Source organism: Cyprinus carpio, chromosome A16 (genome assembly GCF_018340385.1).
Source record: "Cyprinus carpio isolate SPL01 chromosome A16, ASM1834038v1, whole genome shotgun sequence".
In the NCBI taxonomy this organism is placed as follows: domain Eukaryota; kingdom Metazoa; phylum Chordata; class Actinopteri; order Cypriniformes; family Cyprinidae; genus Cyprinus; species Cyprinus carpio.
Window position 1 is genome coordinate 21209079 of NC_056587.1, and position 22568 is coordinate 21231646.

A 22568-nucleotide genomic window follows, 5' to 3' on the forward strand; every position below is an offset into this window, starting at 1 on the left:
ACAGCTGACACCGAACACGAGTGGTGACTAAACTCAAAGAACTCTACAAGTACAGAGAACAGAGGCACTTATAACACAGTCAAATCATAATCAACTACGTACACATCAAAAATTGTATATATTATATACACAACACATTTATACTCATTTTATAAATATTTATAAAAATCACTCACAAGTCGTAAACTCCACCCAAAGATTTGTAGACTGTTTTAGAAATCTGTGCCTACTGAATTTAGTGCAAAAGTTACTAAAATATTATAAAATTGTAAATTCTAATACATTACATTTGAAGCTCAGGAAAGGGTCACTAAAACTGTAAAAAAAAAAATTATAATAAATTATTATAAATACATAACAGGGTTATTATAGTTAAATCAAAATCATAAAAAATAAACACTTTTATTACTTGAAATAAACCTAAATTAACTAAAATTATATAAGCATAAAAAAAAAACACAGATTACTAAAAATAACATTAAAACAGAAAATAAAAATAATCATAAAGTTACGAAAAACTATAATATATAACTATATTATATAATATTACAATACAAATCATATATTTATAACTATATAATAACTAAAATAACACTGATGTCTATTATATATATATTATATATATATATATATATATATATATATATATATATATATATATATATATATATATATATAATATATATATATATATATATATATATATATATGAGTTATAGTTAACATATTAAAAATGTTGAGTAAAAAACGACATATAATAAAAGAAATGATGTTTATTAATTGCGCCTTCATCTGACAGAGTAAGTTTTATGGCTAAGCACAATCCTATAAAATGTATACCTTCAATGCAATACTTTATAGTACATATCTGCTATATAACTGCTAAATGCATAACTTTTAATATAGTATAAATGTGTTACAACCGCCTTCATCCACTGTTACGCTGTGAGCTACCTTTGATTTTTCCTGTAATTTAAAAAGCATGTAAATGACTAAATCACATAAAACCATAATTCAATCTCAGACTTCAGCCTAACTATAAGATAATAAATATCCTTTCATTTTAAAATACAAGTGCATACAAGTGCATAACTGGAAAGAATCACTGCAAGCTAGTTTATTTTGGGAGTTATTCCACACACGCATCACACAGCAGCGGTTAGGAGCTGTTAGTTCCTCCAGAAGCCGTTCATTCATTCAGACAGACAGACACAGAGAGATGTGGGTGATTGAAAGGAAGGGTACCATAAAGTGCTCTGTGCTCACCCTGCCCCCGTACTGCAGCATGGGCGCGGGCAACACGCGCCCCGTCACGTGGGCCATCTCGTCTCGCACCTTAAACTGGAACTCCTGTACAAACGGGTCTGCTTCATAGTTAGCACTGCGCACCTGCAAACACACGCACAAACACCTGCTTACACATTCTGCAAGAACAGGAGACAATGTTTGAAAAGGCTTCTTTTTTTTCTCTAGCTAACATGATTCGTGTTTTGTTTTTGTTTTTTATGGCTCTAAAGAAATTGCAATATGTAGTGCATTCTTTTTAATGCATTTAGTTTTTATGCATCTAAATAAAACAAAACAACAAGCAGCTTAATTTGAAATCTCATTCATGCATGTAGTGTAAAAAGTGATTGTAAGTCAGTTTAAATTCATGAAGCAATTTCTAAAGTATTTATAAACCATTAATTAGGATTATAATTAACACTTTTGTTAACTAAAACTGTTAAAAAATATTTATATTTTTTTTTATATTTTTTGTCAATCAAGAAAAAGCTGAAATTAAATAAAATATAAACAGATAAAAACTGAAAAAAACAAAATTGTTTTGGCAACTAACTAAAATTAAATAAGTTGAATTACTAAAACTTTAACTAAAATAAAAAAAATAAGCTAAATGAAAATATTTAAAAAAAATTATAATAAAAATGACAAAAGCACAAACTGACAATAAAAAATAAAAGCTAATTAAAAATATCAATAAATACTGTAAATTTAATTACAGTTAAATTAAACTAAAAACTAAAATAAAATAACTTAAACAATGGAATTTAAAGTTGAACTAGTAAAATTACTAAACTCAAATAAAAATACATTTAAGCTACACAGAAATATTTTTTAAAACAATGACAATACCACAAACCTAAAACTAAAATGGAAACTGAAAATATAAAAATAAAAGCTGATTAAAAAATATTCATAAACACTGTAAGTTGAAGAACTAAAAATCACTAAACTAAATTCATTATACACAAATTAAAAAATAATATAAAACAAATAATACTAAAATAGCTCTGTCTATGAGTCCAAAAATTAGTCAATTTTTAAACATATGTGACCCTGGAGCACAAAAGCAGTCTTAAGTCTCTGGGGTATATTTGTAGCAATAACCAAAAATACATTGTATGGGTCAAAATTATTGATTTTTCTTTTATGCCAAAAATCATGAGGATATTAAGTAAAGATCATGTTCCATGAAGATATTTAGTAAATTTCCTACTCTAAATATATCAAAACTTAAATTATTAATATTAATATACATTGCTAAGAACTTCATTTGAACAACTTTAAAGGAGATTTTCTCAGTATTTAGATTTTTTGGCACCCTCAGATTCCAGATTTTCAAATAGTTGTATCTCAGCCAAATATTGTCAGCTCCTAACAAACCACACATCAATGATAAGCTTATTTATTCAGCTTTCTGATGATGTATAAATCTCAATTTCAAAAAAATGACACAACACACTTTTTTTGTGGTCCAGGGTCACATATTTTAAAGGGGTCATATGATTTTTCCTTTCTCTTTGGAGTGTTATAAGCTCTTGGTGCATGAAGAAGATCTGTAAAGTTGCAAAGACTAAAGTCTCAAATCCAAAGAGATGTTCTTTGTAAAAGTTAAGACTCTGCCACGCCCCCTGAAGCAGCTCTATTTGGCCTTCTGAAAGTAGATGTATTTAGGAATCTTCAAGATTACTTACAACAGAACAGCAATGCATTTTATAGACGACCGTTTTGTGAACCAAGGTCATTCTGACTTTGCTACGACAATCTGGTGCTTCTGAATCAGCTACTGTAAGTATGTTTTGTAATTAGTTTAAGTATTTGCTATTGACTGTTCAAATGCAGAGTTTTGCACGTTGTGTGTGTGTGTGCGTGCATGTGTGTGTGTGTGTGAGAGAGAGAGAGAGAGAAAGGGTCACACAGTGGAGTCAGCTGTCTTAACCGTCCGTGGCTTGTGTACTGCAAACACATACGAGCTTCATCATCTGACTCTGTTCCTCTTTCAGGCTTGAACTGATGTAAAACTAAGGACATTATCAACTGTCTTTACATTTATTTTGAGAGATGAAGCTTGCGATTATGGAAAGGGACGTTACATTTCCTACAAGTGCTTGCGGTGTTCGGCCAATCACAGTACACTGGGTCAGCTGGCCAATCAGAGCAGACTGCGCTTGTCAGAAGGAGGGACTTTGTAGAAAATGATGCGTTTGAGAGAGGCGGGGCATAGAGGACCTACAATAACGTACAGTATTTGAAAAATATTAAAGCATGTCAACATATTCTGTAACTCCAAATACACAAAATAATGATCTTTAAAAAAGCATCATGACCCCTTTAAATGAATAAATCTACTCGTATGTTAACACTTCTGCAGTCCTGATCACTGGTGAAACTGGCAGAATTCAGATTATATGAGACTGAAATGAAGAAACTCTCCTGAGACCGAGTGAACGCGCGGGATGTTTGTCAGAAGCGCTTCATGCTGCGAGCTGAAGATATCCCAGCTCAGATCCTGCTGTACTTCACAGAGTAAAAATACTCTCACCGTGGTATTTTTAGCTCCGTCTCAAAGCGAGAGTTTTTTTCGTTTTGGGACATTTCATTGGCCTCGTCAGTTGCATTCCTCCCACGCTGCCTCTCTACTCTCGTTTAGAGATCTAAATGAAGAATCAGCCACAGCAACACTGATTCAGCACCTGATTGGCTGTCAGTTTAATAAGGTATAAAGTGCAGCAGAGCTTCAATCATGTGTTATCAGCTCAGAAGTGACGGCTGGAAGACTGTAAATCTGCAGGGAACGGGGGTAAAGAGTACACAAAGTGCTCTTGTAGAGAGAGATCACAGCGTCACGGCTGACCTCCATTAACCCCGACAGCAACCTGAACTCATTCAGATGGACCGCACGGACCGTAAGAACATGAGAGACATGAGAGGTTTAAATACAGAGACGGTGTGGATATGAATTATTATGCAACCAAATGAAGCACTCACCAGTCTGCTGATCTCCTCCTGTCTGTCTGGTGCGGATCGCGCTGTGGCTTTGATCATGGTGGAGGTTTGATTATCTGTCAGTTTCTTGATGCACCGCTGCCCTGCTACAATATTACACACCTGCGAGAACAGCAGCAAGTAAACAGCGTCAGAACTGAACTAATAATATATATATATATATATATATATATATATATATATATATATATATATAATATATATATATATATATATAATATATTTTTTTTTTTTTTTTTTTTTTTCTTTCTTTTTTTTTTTTTTGATTGTTATTTTTTTATTTTTTTATTTACTTTTTATTTCAGCTAGTGCAGAGGAAACATTTTTAAAAATAATAATTTATACCAAAATAACAAAAAAAAACAAATGATAAATAGAAATACTTACAACAAAATTACTAAATCTTCTACTAAAATTAAAACAGAAAATATAAAAACAAAATCTAATTCAATATATAGGCATTAAAACTAAGAGCATAAAAAAAATACTTGAAATAAAATAAAAAAAAAAAAATTTATTGACCAAAACACACAAGAAAATGACTAAAACTTTAACCAAAATTAAAGAAAATACTGAAAATATAAAAATAAAATCTAATTAAAAATATTAACAAAAAGTTTCACTTAAACCATAAAAAAAATTACTTTTTCATTTTATTTCAGCTAGTTGCCAAGGCAACACTTCTCCTTTTCGTTTAGCTTAACTAAGAACTAAAAGATCTAAAAGTAAACAAATAAATAAAATAAAAATGACAAACAAATGCATACAAAAAAAAAAAAAAAGACTAAAACGTTAACTAAAATTAAAGTAAAAACTAAAATCTAATTCAAAATACTAAACAAAATCTAAAGTTCATTAACTTAATCCATAAAAAAGTGAAATAAAGTAAAATAAATTTAAACGTATTTTATATCAGCTAGTTGCAGGGGCAACACTTCTCATTTTGGTCATTGAAAATATTACCAGAAACTAATGTGTGGGTGAGCGCACTGACCTCCAGGGGCAGGTAGGTGTGTTTCTGCTCCTGGCCCACCTGTAGGCAGGGCAGGTGGGGGTATTTGAGCTGCAGGCTGTACTTCTCTCTGAAATACTGAGCTACTGTTCGTTCTACAGTTTGGCCGTTCTCCAACTGCAAAGGGAACCTGGAAGGAATCAAGAAACACGACTGAACTACAAACCACCGCTAGAGGGCATCACAGAGCAGAGCTAAAGGGCTTCCCTGTGTTCTGAAAACATGTCAGCATACTACTTTGACCATTTCTGCAGTATGTACTATGCATACTGAGTAAAGTATGCTAATATACAGCATGCAAAGTCATGTGACAACAATGCAACACTACTGTTTGAAATTTTACAGCTACGGTACATAATGCATTGTTTTTTTATAGTTAGTATGGCAAAATTATTGTACTACACTACTAAGAAACTTTATTTTAAATAATAAGAACAGTAAAAATGTTTTAATGATAATTACAAGGGAAAATCTGTTTAACAGTCATGAAAACAGTCAAACAATTTTAATGGCCCAAAACAGTTTTAATTTTTATTTATTCAAATTGAATGAATAAATAGTATTCTGAATATACCATTCAGGAAGTAGTTAGTATACCATTCACATATTCTTACTACTTACTTACAAAAATTACTAAAACTAAAAATAAAATGAAAACTGAAATAAAAAAAAATCTAAGTTAATTCAAAATACATAGTATAAATACTATATATAATATTATAGATTAGAAACTATAATAGTATATAAATAACAGTAAAAAGCACTGTCTCGTTTTAAACACAAATATTTTAAATCAATAAAACTTTAACACTTTAACTTTAATAACTAGTAAAACTGCAGCTAATTCGACAGAATTCAGATTATATGAGACTTTTAAAACTCTAAAATGAAGAACACACACAGGCTGTTTTTCAGAATGAACAAACGAATGAATGAACGATGAAATAAATAAATAAACAGTTCTCAATGTGTATATATAGTATTCTATTCAGAGCAATGTTTTAAAGTTGCACTTAATTATTAACCCAAACACAACAGTTTCAGGTTATCAATGCCATTGAAGAAACACATAATCATAAAACATATATGTGACCCTGGAGCACAAAAGCAGTCTTAAGTCGCTGGGGTATATTTGTAGCAATAGCCAAAAATACATTGTATGGGTCAGAATTATTGATTTTTCTTTTATGCCAAAAATCATAAGGATATTAAGTAAAGATCATGTTCCATGAAGATAGTTTGTAAATTTCCTACTGTAAATATATCAAAACTAAATTTTTGATTAGTAATATGCATTGTTAAGAATTCATTTGGACAACTTTAAACATGATTTTCACAATATTTAGATTTTTTTGCACCCTCAGATTCCAGATTTTCAAATAGTTGCATCTCAGCCAAATATTGTCCGATCCTAACAGCTTTCAAATGATGTATAAACCTCAGTTTCGAAAGATTTACCCTTATGACTGGTTTTGTGGTCCAGGGTCACATATATAAATATGTATGATATTAGGTTGGTAATGTGAGGAGCAGCCTGCAAGTAATTTATTTATTTATTTTTTAATAGGCCACTAATATGACTAATATTATCTCACAAGTGTATGATATTTAAAACATTTGATTTTAAAACTTACTGAGTGCACCTTTAAATAAAGCCCAAAATCATATTAAAGCAATGTGACTTCACCCTCTGCAATCAATACACTGTATGTTCATGACTCGCTTCACTTCCTCTGACGCTTTGACTCACGTTTGGTGGCTGGCGGGCCGGCGGGTCACATTGCAGACCCGGTACTTCCTCCGCATGGTTCCGCAGTGTGTCACCTCCACCTTCAGACCTGCACACAACCCAGCCGATGAGAGCGGGACGAACACATGCGCACACACACACACGAACACACAAGCACACGTACCTTTGATTTCTTTGGTGAATTTGACTCGGTGGGAGTCTGTGAGGGGCCGAGGCTGCTCGTCGATGTTGTGGATGTCCAGTACCTCACACATGAACTGAATAACTGGCTGTGCTTTGTAGAAAGCTGTGGCTGACACTGCAAGACAGAAGAGATTTATTAGCTATGTAGAAAAATGATTTTCACATAGGCAAAAACGACACACTTTCAAGAGGATATCTGCTATTACTAAGACTTTAAACTAAATAAATGGCCTAAAAATTGATTTATTTTTATTCAAATTAAATAAATAAATAGTAGAATTCTGAATATGCCATTCAGAAAACATTCTTACGACTTAGAATTTTTTTAAAAAGAGTTTTTCAAATCAAATTTAAAAACTTTCACAAATAAAAATTGTGCCTGTTACTTTAAGAAGCTGTGGCACACATTCAACTTCAAAACAGTTTAACTCAAGTTTAAAATCAAGTTCAAATACATGTTTTATTCATTATATACATATGCATAGGTGTACATACTAATATATCAATATTTACAGTTTAGAGGTTGACCGAAATTGGATTTTGCTGATATGATGATAATGTGTTTAAATGTAATGAAAAGATTTGCTGATATTAATAAAATCTATATAATAAATGTGTTAAATAATGTTCTTAGTCTTTCATTCCTGTGATGGGCAGCCCAGAGACAAGCTACAAGAGTTTATGTTAAAATTCAATGCCTGATACTGCTTGTATAATTAGCAAAAAAAAAATAAAATTGCATAATGCAGGACTTTTAATTATAAACAAGCCTGAAATACAACTGGAACTTTTATTTTGAAATGTCTATGCATTAATAATGCCAGATGCTCATTCCAAAAAAAAAAAAAAAGAGGGAGACAAACTATGCACTCTTACAACTATGTACAACATATTAAAATATAAAAACCAACGTAAACATTGTCATAATATGCTCAAATTAAAAAGTTTGGGGCGCAATGAAAACTCAAAATAAAAGGATAGAAGAAAACATTTACAATCAAAATACAAAAAGTACACTAAGTTTTTAATTATCTATGTTTCAAACTGCAATTAAAAATAATGTAATTTTTTATTTTAAACTGTATAAAGTGTGTGTGAATGGTTTATAGTCTATATTTTGACTATATATCCTATATACTGAATATAAAATCTATATACTGAATATATAAATAAACTGTATTTAATAATTATGTATTTATTCATAAGCTGACTTTAAACTATCTACATGTATACAGTTTATACAGTTTGTTGTATTAAATCATTGTCTTTTAAATTTTAATAATCACATTAGGCCATATTGCGATTCCTGTTTTTCCATCCCTCAATTGAAGACTTCTTAAAACGATAATTAAGATTTTCTTTTTATAAGACTTTTTATGACCTTACATTTTATTAAACTGTTCTTTTAAGGACACGAGAGAGCCCTATCTTCATCAAATTAAAAGACAAGCGGATCAACACACGACAAGTTAACGTTGCTTACTGGGTGTTCAGCTGTAGGTTATCTTTATCTTTTACTCCGCATTTCTAATTGGCCTTTACAAAACTTTTATCATGCTGAAATATCTGGACCGATCTAGATGTTTATTATTTATTAGTCCTGTGAGGAAACATCTACACAAATGTTGACGTGAGCTCAGAGCCGGTGTGTTAGCGCTCTTTCTGAGCCCATTCACTCCATTATAAGTGTTACAAAGAGCCAGTGAAAGGAGAGACGATTTCAGACGGTTGGACTTTTCCCTGCCCTTTAGCAGGGAGGGGAAGGAGCAGCCGACACAGCCAATTGAATTGTGGGAGTCTGAGAGAGCGGGAAAACACGCAGACAGAGTGACACAGAACTGGTGAACTTGGAGAGAGAGAAAAAGAAAGAGAGACTCGTTTAACGCCCCCCCCTGCAATCAAACAAACCCCCACCCGCTAACTTTCAGCCCTTCATCTCCCCGGCAACAGTGTGAGCGGTTCCCACACTCTGTGCAAACACGCACGCTGAACTCAAACAGTGCACACCGTCAATGTTGAGCATCATCTTCCACATGGCCGGCCGGACAGACTGGTGGAAGCCGAACCACACCTCTCTGCCTCCACCCAGAGGATGGTCGTAGCCCTCCGGGGCAGAGAAGAACGAGCGGCCCACGGGAGTGTACCTGAGAGAAACAACACAGACAGCAGAGACGTCAGCAGCCAAACCGGGGCTTTAAATGCTGCATTTTATTAGGGATTCAGTGATACTCGAGGGGAACTGATGGCAGGCATCCACTAAAACCATCAGCTGGAAAGATAGTTTTAAGAAAACATAAAAGTCGGAATAAAAAAAAAAAACAAAAAAAAATCAACTATAACAAAAAAACACATTACAATAAAAGGATTACTGGTGCATCTATTTTTAAATAAAAAATACACAAAAAACTTTAAAAAAAAAATGCAGGAAAAACTGTAAAATTATGAAATATTATTACGATTTAAAATAAGAGTTTTCTATGTGGATATCTTTTAAAACAGAATTTATTTCTGTGATGCAAAGCTGAATTTTCATCAGTCTTCAGTGTCACACGATCCTTCAGAAATCATTCTAATGTGCTGATGAGAAACATTACGGATTAGAATGGAATAGAATCTTTTGTAAAAATTATAAATGTCTTTGTCACTACTGATCAATTTAATGCTGAAAAAAATTAAAAGTAAATAAAAACTGATCCCCAACTTTAACAGCAAAGTTGACTGCAACCTCCATTTCATTCTGACTTTAAGCATAATTTGTTTCCACAAGCCACTTGATATCTTATGCGTTGAAATATGCACACTGTGTCCAAATAGTTTTTGGGTCACTGTGCATAACAATAAGAGTGTCAGGGTCACCAGCTAATGTTTATCTGAGACTCACTTCATGGAGGGTAGATGGCGTAGCACCACGTCCACAGCGTGAACTGGGTTGGTGCTGATTGGCTTGTCCAGCTCCAGCGGCTCTGACATACTGCGACCCGTTAGTACCTCGTGCAACAGATGCCAGCTCACCAGGGACACGAACTTAATACTGACTTTAAAGGGTCGGTCTTTACCCCCCTCCCCTGGCAGCGTAACGTCCAGATCCACCTGTGGACACACAACAAGGAGTAGTGCAACAATCCACTACGCTGATTTGCAAAGCAGGCCTAATATTACATAATTTCATCATGCCGAGTTAAAAAATATCAATGAAATCTTTTCATCATCTACAGTGTTCTCACAAAATAAGAATGAACAGGGAAGATACATATATAATCTTAATTTCAGATAGAAATTTCAACGAAAACAATCAAAACTATAGAAGTTTGTATAGTTTTAGTAATAAAAGTGACAACAAAACACTACAACTTTTACTAAAGCTTTAAAAATAAAATAGAAACCATAATATTAAAATAAAATCTAATATTAAATGTTAACAAAAACTATAATAATACATCAACAACACTAAAATAACACTGAAATGGGTATGTCAGTGTGAAATTCTTTGAGCACAATCAATGAAACCGCAAATTTCAATCATTTTAACAAAAAATATGCAGTGGTTTAACTAAAATTATGAAACTTTGAAAATCTTGATGATTTTAATATGCATATTTCATACAGAATGTCACTGATAATAATTTGTGCAGCCAAAAACACTACCATTATTTAAAATAAATGTTTTTTAAAGAAGTCTCTTCTGCTCATCAAGGCTGCATTTATTTGATCAAAAATGCAAAAAAAAAAAACCTGTAATCTTGCAAAATGTTATTAGAATATAAAATAATGGTTTCTATTTTAATATCCTTTAAAATATAATTTATATCTGTGATGCAAAGCTGAATTTCCAGCATCCTGACTCCAGTATAAAAGTGTCACATGATCCTTCAGAAATCATTCTAATATGATGATTTATTATTAGAATTATCAATGTTGGCAAAGAACAACATTTCTTCAAAATAGAAATCTTTTCTAACAATATAAATCACTTCTTATCAATTTAACACATCCTTGCTGAATGAAAGTTTTAATTTCTTTCAAAAAAAGAAAGAATAAAATTTTACTGACCCCCAAACTTTTGAACAGTAGTGTATATTGTTAAAAAAAGATTTCTATTTTGAATAAATGCTGTTCTTTTTAACTTTTTATTCATCAAAGAATCCTGAAAAAAAGTACCACAGCTTCCAAAAAATATTTGGCTGTTACCAACATTGATAATTCTAATAATAAATCATCATATTAGAATGATTTCTGAAGGATCATGTGACACTTTTATACTGGAGTCATGATGCTGAAAATTCAGCTTTGCATCACAGATATAAATTATATTTTAAAGGATATTTAAATAGAAACCATTATTTTATATTCTAATAATAACATTTTGCAAGATTACAGTTTTTTTTTGCATTTTTGATCAAATAAATGCATCCTTGATAAGCAGAAGAGACTTCATTAAAAAACATTAAAAGTCTTACTGATCCCAAACTTTTGAATGGTACTGTATATGTGTATATATATATATATATATATATATATATATATTATATATATATATTATATTATATATATATATATATATATATATATATATATATATATATATATATATATATATATATATAAACTACTATGCTTTTGCTGACTATGTAACATTAAGGAATTTTTTTGAATGCCATATTGATTTTATTGTGCAAACCACCTACAGAATGTGTCACTGGATCATAATTTCTGCACCTAAAATGATGCTAGGTGGGCTTCCCACTATGTTTTTGTCTGCTTACCCCCGCAGGCGCCACAGGCAGTGGGTTGGCGGTGTAGAGGCTTTTCTTCCCATCATAAACTGGCCTTCGATCCCCAAAGATGGTGACTTTAAAGTGCTGCACCATGGAGTCCACGACCTCCCTGCAGAGACATCACTCATCAGGAGGAGTCTGTCATGAGTCGGTCATCAGCTTTGAGTGATTCTCCCACACAGCCTACCTGTTCACGCGGCGTGGACACTTCTCAGGCTTGATGTCCACCTCATACAGGTACACGTCCATCTTGGGGATCTCCACCTGGAAGCAGTTGGCCAGCAGCTTGATGGGTTTCCCCACGGTGCCATAGCCGGGCCTCCGTGGCACGGAGAACAGGGCCTGGGCCCCAACGGCTCCTGAGAGGGAAAGAATAACAAAATGATACATACTCTACATACTAGATGGTTCAAAGCCAAATCACTCCCATTATATAAATGAACTTCTAGCGACTGATGCAACACACATTCACATTCCATTTTTAAGCCATTGAAACACAATTAACAGAGCTAACTTACACGGGTGTGCTGTCTCTTTCTGTGTGAGAGGAGCGCACTTTTTTTGCCGCTTTATTGGCTTTGAACGATTACATAAACACACTTACATGCGTCAGAATCCTAGTCTTTGCAAGTATCCTCATAAACACAGTGATGTAGGTCTTAAGAGAGCATAAACAGCAGAAAAAGAAAACGCATACGTAACAGTACATTGGATCCGGTCTTCGGTCTTAAAGGGGAACTGTCCAATATTCGTCCTGTCTGCCATTCATATTAATCAAACAACAGTAAGAGAAAATCTCTCACTGCTCTTGAACAAATCACTTTTGTAACTTTAATAAGAAGAAATTTAAAAAATAGTAATTTATATATTTATATATGTATATATGTAAAGATTCTATACATAATACACCTGCTAATTCTATCTATCTATCTATCTATCTATCTATATATAATTCAGATATAATTAACACAGTGAAGACTAATTAATTTACACAATGTAGCATTTCTTATTTATTTTAGTTTTTTGTCCTATAGCTATCAAGTTTGTTTTTTGTCTCTTTTTAGGTTTGTATTAGTTTGACATTGGTGATAAGGATTATGAAAATTCTATGGTATCAAAGATTTTAATATCATAAAAACCTTTTTTTTTTTTTTTTTTTTTTTTTAAATAACTATATCGTGATAGAGATATATATATCTCGTTATCGTGATATAAAATTAGTCATATCATGATATAAGATTTGGGTCATATCACCCAGGCCTAACGTGACATATACAGCAAAGATAACAACTTTAAATAAAATTCAGTTCAAACGAGCAGCACGGTTTCATTATGCATTCAGTTTCGTTTGCCATTTCTCATAAAAACAGAGACCGAATGGATGCGCCATTAGAGAAATAGCCTGTACATTAATTTTAAATACAATTATATTAAAATTTTGCAGTCACACCAGTGCGACCTCTAAAAGGTGGATGGGAAAAATAAACAATAAACAGAGTTGATGGTGATGCTTAATGAATTAAACGTTGCCACCCTCAGAAATAGGATGTGTTACCCATGATTCACTTCAGTCCACATACAAGAGTTGTATTAAACTGAACCTTGTGCCCAACACGGTTACATCTGGCCGCCCATGCTTCTATTTTTGTAGACATGTCTCATCTCTTACATTCAGTAATGGGCAGAGGCTAGACTGGCCTGGGATTTCATCATTCACTGATGATTGAATGAGTCATTATAAGTGATGCATGCAACTGGTACCTCAAAACCAAACAAATACCTCGACACAAACAGACTGCTGAATATGCATGACAGATTTGCATATCATCTGTCATCATGTGATTAAATGCAGCATTACATCATGTAGCATTGCTCAGCAATGGATCCTCTGAAGTGAACGGGTCCATCAGTTAACATCTTGAGAAACCAATCCATCAAGACGTCAATGCAATTCAATGCTAATTTAAAATAAAACAGCAATTAAAACTCAAAATTCAAAGCTATGATAACCATCTATTACACTGTGTGTTTGATTAAACGGTCCGGTTCAAGCACTGGTGTAAGTTTAGAGCAGGACTACCTGTCTGTCCAAACAAAGTTTTGGTAAACCATCATTATTTTTGCTATTCCATTTGATTCCAGCAGAAATTACATGCTTCGCTTTTAAGATGACAACTCAATGCGTCAAAACACAAGCTGTCTGGATTCTGTCGAACAAGATTCTAGTAACAAGAGGTTTACTGAAGGTCTAGTCCGGCATTACCCACCAAACGACCTGAGATCTGTCCGAGCTAAACGAATGTCAGGCTGAGAGTGATTCATCCCACTTTAACTCATAACCGCTGCTGAAGAGGCCAGCCTTTAAAGCCGAAGAGAGCAGAGTCACAGTTAAAAAAAGCAAGAAAAACAAGAATCACTGACGAGGGTCAGACTGAATCATTAGCTGCTGCGTTTAATAGAGCACAAGCGCCGGCTTCCAGGAGTATAAACCTAACAGAGATTTTTAGCGATAACGTATAAACCCTTCAAGACAAACCTAACGTGAAAAGGCAGTGCTACAAAATAATCATCTGTCATTTTTATTTTTATCAAAACTAAATATATACACATAATAAATTACTAGGTTTATTCAGCAAGGATGCATTAAAATAATCAAAAGTGACAATAAAGACATTTATTACATTAAAAAATGTTTAATTTCAAATAAATGCTGTTCTTTCGAACCTTTTATTCATAGGAATCCTGAAAAAGGTATCATGGTTTTCTAGTAATTCAATTTATCTTAAAAAGGTGATTTAAAAACATAAAAATAACCATAAGAATAAAAACGGATTTAAAAAATGAGAGGAAGAATAAAAGGAAGATTGAGTGCAAATTGAACAATTTTAAAACGTTAATAAAAATCTATAACTGTAGGTTACAACTGCTTTCAACATTGATAATAATAAGAAATGTTTCTTAAGCAGAAAAACAGTATAATAGAATGATTTCCAAAGGATCATAAACTAAATTACAAATAATCTTAAATTACAAACAGAATAAATCATATTTAAAATATATATATTAAAATACAAAATTATTTTAAAATGTAATTTGTGTTTTAAATCTTACCCCAAAGTTCAAAATACCCAACACAAATATTAATAACTAGCAAACTAACCAAATAAATAAAAGTTTGGTGAAACTGATGTATTCCAAAAACACTTGATTAGAAAAGTCAACATTTCAAATATACATTGAATAAACTAAATACAAATACATTGTAATAGTTGCGATCAATTATAATCATATAGCGAAGGTTTATATTGCACCGTTGCTTATGATTCAAATTCATAATTTTCTAATAAACCTGGAATCGTGTATTACAACTATTGTTGGTTCTTTGATAAATTGCTTTGTTCCTTTTTTTTTTGTAAGTTGCTTTGGATATTGCTAATTGTAAATAACTGAAAATGCTTTATGGCATGCTTTATAAAAGACAAAGTACATAAACATGTACCTTTTTAGCTTTGAAACAAAAATGATTCGTCTCAGACCTGGCAGCTTCACATGCCCCTAAAAACAAATAGGAAAAATACTTCCAGAAGCATTTCAGCTGCAAAAGTGGGCACTTGCTGTTGCATGGCTGCTCGGTCAGGAAGCTGAATCTCTTTTTAACCTGGTGGGCCTCTTATAGCAGACACAGGCCAGTCTGAGAGACCCCAGCCTTTCACACGCAGCCAGACGAACAGGGCGGTCTGAAACCCCAGACGACTGCGTCTTTGTCATGGAAATCTCCCTGCCTCGCGGAGACTGATAACGATTCGATTTTACGCTGAACACAGACTCGTGGATGTCTGCACACGCTCTGCGGGACACATTTGGATTCAGACCCAGGCTTGAGGGAGTGACGGGGACCTTGGGAAATTTCTGAGCCACGCTCGGAGGGGGTGGAAGAGGAGGCAGCTTTTCATCCTCCGCACATGCAACCACACACTGTACTCTACAAATGAGTCACTACGCCACACTTCCTTGACTCTGGTCTCAGAGCTTATTTTCCCACCCACTCGTGAGCATACGTGCAGCACTCACTCGCGGAGCTGCAGCGTCATCTCCGTTCAGAGCGAAACGTAGCCAAGCGTCAAGGCCGCGTAGACAAAGCAGACAGAGAAAACAAGAATGAACTGCGCAGAGATCAGAACAGGCCTGTCGTAAGAAATCATCACTTGTGTAAGCTTTAGTGCACACTGGACGTCAAACATACTCGCATTTTGATACAAAATACACACCAGTCTATAGTAGAAATAAAACAGACTCAAGAAATCAGTGTTTCCTATTAACTTCATAATAAATCAAAAATATTTAACACTTCTCATAATAGCAAAAGATCGATAATAAATATAATTTATATAATTATGAAATATTCATTTTTGCAACAGTAGTAATATATTTCTTCATTCAAACAACAATAAAAATACAAATAATAAAAAAATGATACAATTGCACTGTAAAATAAATTATATTTCATAAATATTAATTATTTTTCAATATTATATTTAATTATATTATTTACTTAATATAATCAGTCCATATTACATAAACACTGATTTTAAGGATATAAATATATATTATTATTTTTATTTTTTGTATTATTTTCAAATTGTTTGGCTACCTAGAAACCAGTGTACTGATTATATTAAATAATTAATATAAAAAGTGTATAACAATAGTAATACATTTCTTTCTTTGCATTAATAATAATAATAATAATAATAATAAATAATCACCAACAATTTGTTAATAAGACAAACTATTTGAATAGATTATTATTATATTGCAATTGTTTGGCTTCCTAAAATACCAGTGAGAATGTAAGGTGGAAAACTAAAAAGAGGTTCGAGTCCACTTTAAAGTCGATATTATTCGATTCAATCTGGCCACTGAAATAGGGTTGAAGCTCTTAATGTTGTTCTGAATGTGAACAAGACGCATTAAAAGCATGAAGCATTTCACTTTAAAAAGTGCAAATTTTGAAAATTTTATTGTATTGCATTTATTTACATTTCTGAATGTTTACTTGAGCACTTCAAGATACCGTTAGATCTCCAATAACAATTTCAGCCTAACCTGCATATTTGCCTACATATCACTAGACACGGTCACAGACCATTATGTTCTGAAAACATGAGTTTGTCGGAAATTGCTCCATAATGTCAACATCCCGTCATCAAAATGCCTGTAAAATTTGGTCTGAGCTCGATGACTTGTTTTCATGCATACAAATAAGACACAAAAAACCTGATATAAAAATACAGAAGCCCACAACATCATCATAAAGAGTGGAGAAAGTTGACTAGGAGTGGTGGGCCGCAGAACGATTAGATTACTCCAGTCTCTGCTCCTTACTGCTGCCAAAAGCATCGCTGTCCTCCGGTGACCCATAAACAGGGACTAAAGCGGGCAAGAAGAGAGCACGTGGTGTCCATGGAGACATGGAGTCATTACGGCATCAGATGCAGTCTGTAATTTTAGGAGGACAGCGATAAACCAAGAAATGGACGAAAAAAATAATCCTCTCTCTAAAAGGTGAGTGTGATTTAAGAGTAATTCATCATTCAGCTGAGCTGCTCTGGTGCAGGCGGTTCCTCTGAATCATTAATGCAAGAGCTCATTCACACGCTGCTGAAAGCTGCGAGCTCCTACAGCAACAGCAGCGGCTGGCTGTTTGCACAGTAACACCGCGTCTACACTAGCAATGACCGGCGGCGCTGGAAGCACGTCATCTCAACATCAAATAACCCGATGAATCAGCTCCGAGCTCAAGCCTAAAATCCAGCATTAGTAAAGTGGAAAAAAATTAACTATTCAGTGATGCCACTACTATATCTCTAGCTTTTATTAAAGGCTCACTGGAAAATAAATTTTAGCAATCAGAATTATAATTTTAGCTGGTCACTGTGTTAAAATATTGGTTATTTGTATAAGCCTCAAATGCACCTCTAATATCGAAGTTTCAAGTATTTACTGAAGCGAAATTGTGACATACGTGTTGTAAACAAACTATTAAAAACTGCTTTTGAAAATTTAAATAAAGCATATAAATAAATTATGAAAATAAAGCTGTATAAAACATTACTAAAACAAAATAAAATTACAATAAAAACTGGAAAAAAAAGTTACAACTAACTGAAATAAATAAGTTTAAGTACGAAAATTACTAAAAGTAAAATAGCAATAAAAATGCATTAAATCTATACAGAAATATATATATATATATATAAATAAACGATATTCAGTATCGGTATCACTCCGATACTGTCATTTTCTGCCGGATCAGGTATCGGTCAGAAGAAGCCGATCCAAATCCGATATTCTGCGTATACTATTCTGTGTTTGTTAAGCCCCACGAAAGGCACAAACACATTATAAAGCACCATTAAGTTTCCGTGCACTATATTTCAAGTGTTCCTCAGTTCAGCATTCAAACTGCGTGTCACGTTTGAGAGTCAAGACGATGAAACTCTCTCCAAGATGATCCAATGTTATATTATTATACTTGATCTGTAGATAAAGATCAATGGTTTCTCATAAAAGGACTTTATTTTGCTGGAGTTTAGTGCTGTTTCTAAAGCATGTTTCTTTCTACTATCCGTCTATTATATCACAACACTGCAGCAGAGAGCGCTATTAATTGCTCTTCATGCGCACAATAACTGAAACTTAACACGGTTAAAAGAAGAGACAGATATAATAAATTACGCATCAATATCTCTTCCCTTTGTACTTTGAACTTCTCTATGCTGCGTGCCGTGACTCCGTGTTGCTTCAAACACATCATTCTGCACACGGGATGTGCATAAGAGCTTAGAGACGCTCTGTACTGGAGCCTTATATATTGTAATACTTTTGCGCAATGAAAGATTATTAATAGCCTTTCTTGTTCTGTCATATATCATACTGTGCTATAAATTTAATGCATATATTTATATAAAAATATATTTGCTTGTTTTTCATGAATGTATTTTACAACAAAAACATTTTACCAGATTACACCCATTTAATTTTATTTTTCCCCCCACTAAATAATGTTTAGATTTCATACAATTAATGTGCACTCATCATTTTTCTAGAGTAACTTTTGCTGCTGAATTATCCACTAACCTAGTTTATAATAGAATTTTACTCATAGATTATGATTATGTTTTTTTTTTTATTTGTTATTTTTCTTTATAATGAAGTTGTCTATATTTAGTAGATTGTTAGTCAACACACACTGAGGTATAGAAATTCTACACTGATTAAAATAAAATAAATAAATAAAAATCGGATATCGGATGAATCGGTATCGTCCGATACTCAGAATTTTTGGCATCAGATCGGTTCTGAAAAAATTGTATTGTGTCACCCCTAAAAAAACTGACTAATTTAATGACAAAAGCACATAAAATGATTAAAACTTAAATTAAAATTAAAAATGAAAATATAAAAATAAAGGAGAATTTTAAATGTTGCCTCGCCTGCTAACTAAAATAAATACCTTTAAAAGCTGAAGTACTAGAAGGACTATAAGTAAACTAAAATAAAAAATAAATGAAATCTATATAGAAATAAAAAAAAACTAAACCAATAAAATAAATAAAGCACAAAAAATTAAAATACAAACTGAAAAAATATAAATAAAAGCTAATTCAAAATATTAATAAATACTATAAATAATACTAAAACTCGAATCATGAGAAATCTGAACTGTTCTGCTGAGCAAAAGATGCCAGGAGAAATTCACAACTAACTACACTAAGTACTGACCTGCCACACTGGACATCCAGCGATAAATGCAGTACTGTATTTTGAGCTCTCTACTTCTCTAGCAATCTACAGCACACACACACACACACACACACACACACACACAATACAGCTGTTGTGAGTCTAATCCACAGAGGCTTGGGTTGTGGGAACGGGCCGAGAGCTCGGTGGTATGACACAATGGCCTCAGTCACGGCACCGGGTTCAGACGCACCGAGTGACAGAACATCACGGGAAGCTGGAGCGTGTGTGTGTCGATGCGTGTGTACAGTTGGCAAACCGGCCGACACGGTAACTGAGGCTGCAGCCATCAAACAGCTCCTACTCAGGTAAAGATGCAACCTTCGAAAAATACAGTAATCCAGAGATTAGGACACGGAGATAAGAGCAAAAGCAGAGGCCAGTTTTTTGCACGCTCTGTCTGAACTGCACAGCTGTAGGTAGGGTTGGGCAGAGAGATGATGTTGAGACGGCACTGACCAATTCTAGCTCAGATTCTAATAGCTTTTTTTAAGATGAAAGATTCTTTTAGTTCAGTTGGGGAAAAAACATATTTGGGAAAAAAAAAAATGCTATGCTTACCGCATTGCCAAATAATAAGAATTTCAGATTTCAACAAACAGATACAACAAATCAGAAATAAATGTAATCCAATCCCTCCCATTCAAAGAGCCTTTTACAGTATCTTATAAGTGCCATAAAAATACTAAATACCATAAAATGTTTTTTCGTGAAGGAATTGTTATTTTCATTTCATTACATGTTAAAAGGTTGAGTAAACTGGTAATGTTTTATGAATTCATTTGACTAGCACCATTTCTGATGATAAATTTGAATTGAATCATAAAATACAGAATCCTTAAAAATGACAACAAACAACACAGAACACAGGTGGGGGAAATGATTTCATAAACCCTAATATTACTGTTAGAATTTTAAAGTTGTTAAAGTTTTATAAATTCAACTGATAACAAATAATAAAACATTTAAACACTACAACAAAACAAGAAAACACTGTTCTCTCACAATTCTGACTTTTTTCCTCACAATTTTGAGAAATTCTTCTTCTCAAATAGATACAAACTTTTCTAGGAGAAAAAAAAAAAAGTCAGAATAATAAATAAAATTTATAAAAAATATTAAAATTAATTTTGAGGTATAAACTCACAATTGCAAGAAAGTAAGTCAGATTCTAAATTCAAATCTCACAATTCTGGAAAAGGAAAAAAAAGAATCTGAAATAAAAAGTGACAATTAATTTTTTTAATAAATTCATCCAATGGAAGAAACAAGCTTCCATAGATTAGGTATGTTTTTTTATTATTATTAATTGGATTTAATTCCAAATGTAATTTAATTAATATAGACAACAGAATTTGGGTGGAAATAAAACAGATTTCATTGAAACTCACATCGTGATACAAACCACCAGTTTAAAAAACACTGAGCATTAAGTAATATAATGCAGTAATAGCAATGAAAGCAATAACCTGCACTTCAGACTAATTCAGTAACCACCTCAACTACTTTAAAATACTTTTTACAGTACGTGGATGTTGGCTAAACAGGGCTGTTGGGGATCTGCAGGGACAGACGCTGGCCAATATTTGCCAAGGTACATGCAGAGGAAAACAGCCTGAACCCTGACCACACCAAGAGTGCTTGTTAACAGCCTTAATCTGCCACGATCAAAACAACAAACAAACAAACTAAAACACACAAAATGTAGAGTTCAGCGAGTAACAGTCAAATTCTTAAGCAGAAAAGACATCTGAAAAGTCATTTAAACCAGTTTAGGAGACTTGGAGGCCTAGCCTAGGTCAAGCTTTGTCTCTCTCTCACCTCTTATGCTATAAACTCCCTCCTCAGAGCCCCTTTGCCTTCCCCCAACTAACCTTCAAACAAAAAAGGCCCTAAAGGCCAAAGAGGGCCCCATGTACATAGAGAGATTGCGAAAGCTCCATACATAACTGCCATGAAAACATTCCCCAGGCTGACAACCCACTCCAGAGGGCCCTAAAACCTCTTCCTCGTCCACCTTTTTCTAGCGTCGCTGCTACACATCAAACAACAAACAGCATTTTCACCCGTGATGCGGAACACAATGCGTCGCTGCGTCTCAGCACTGAAAATGAAAGGGATTATTAAACCATGCAATAACACGCACATTCAATGATTTTTATTTAGCTATTAAGTTAGAGATGAACTGATTATTTTTAAGGCCCCAAAAAATAACATAGAGAGAAATATCAAAATGCATAGACCAAACTATAAAAACATTTTGGTTATTCATTGTTCTATTTGTGCTATTTTCATCAGTTCTGAAGATAATCTGCTTGCTTTTCAAGATTAATGCTGCAATGGATAATAGTAAAAGTGAAATCATTTATGCAAGAAACCCATTTGAATATTTAGAACTGATAATGCATGTTATTTTGATTCCTTTTAACTAGACTTCTTACTGCATTTTATATTTCCAATTTAATTGACCCTTCGCTGGGTATTTGATTGACAGGTGATCTGACCAATCATAACGCCGGATCTGACATTTTGTCCGATAAACAAACCAGACAGCAGAGTAGTCTTACTTTGGTGGACTTTAACTTGAAAAATGTGTATTGACGTCTTTCCACAGTTGAAACAAGATATCGTCTGATATTCACTCATGCTTATTTTGTGCTTTAACTAGTAAAGAGGAAGAGATGGCGAGTTCACGCTCTCGTTATCCCTTTCTCGTTCTCCCCTTCTTTTTGTGATTTTCACCACCACAGTG

General features: G+C 33.3%; 1 protein-coding gene across 1 annotated transcript in view; it reads right to left on the bottom strand.

Moving 5' to 3' along the window:
• Positions 1-22568, bottom strand: part of LOC109077980 (protein argonaute-3-like) — a 32599-nt gene that overhangs the window by 6407 nt on the left and 3624 nt on the right. The window contains exons 2-9 of the mRNA XM_042773323.1: positions 12198-12369; positions 11999-12119; positions 10117-10325; positions 9243-9379; positions 7053-7350; positions 5285-5432; positions 4273-4392; positions 1267-1389 (exon numbers count right to left, since the gene is read on the bottom strand). Coding sequence (XP_042629257.1) covers positions 1267-1389; positions 4273-4392; positions 5285-5432; positions 7053-7350; positions 9243-9379; positions 10117-10325; positions 11999-12119; positions 12198-12369 — 1328 coding nt within the window. The remainder of the gene's footprint in view (positions 1-1266; positions 1390-4272; positions 4393-5284; positions 5433-7052; positions 7351-9242; positions 9380-10116; positions 10326-11998; positions 12120-12197; positions 12370-22568) is intronic.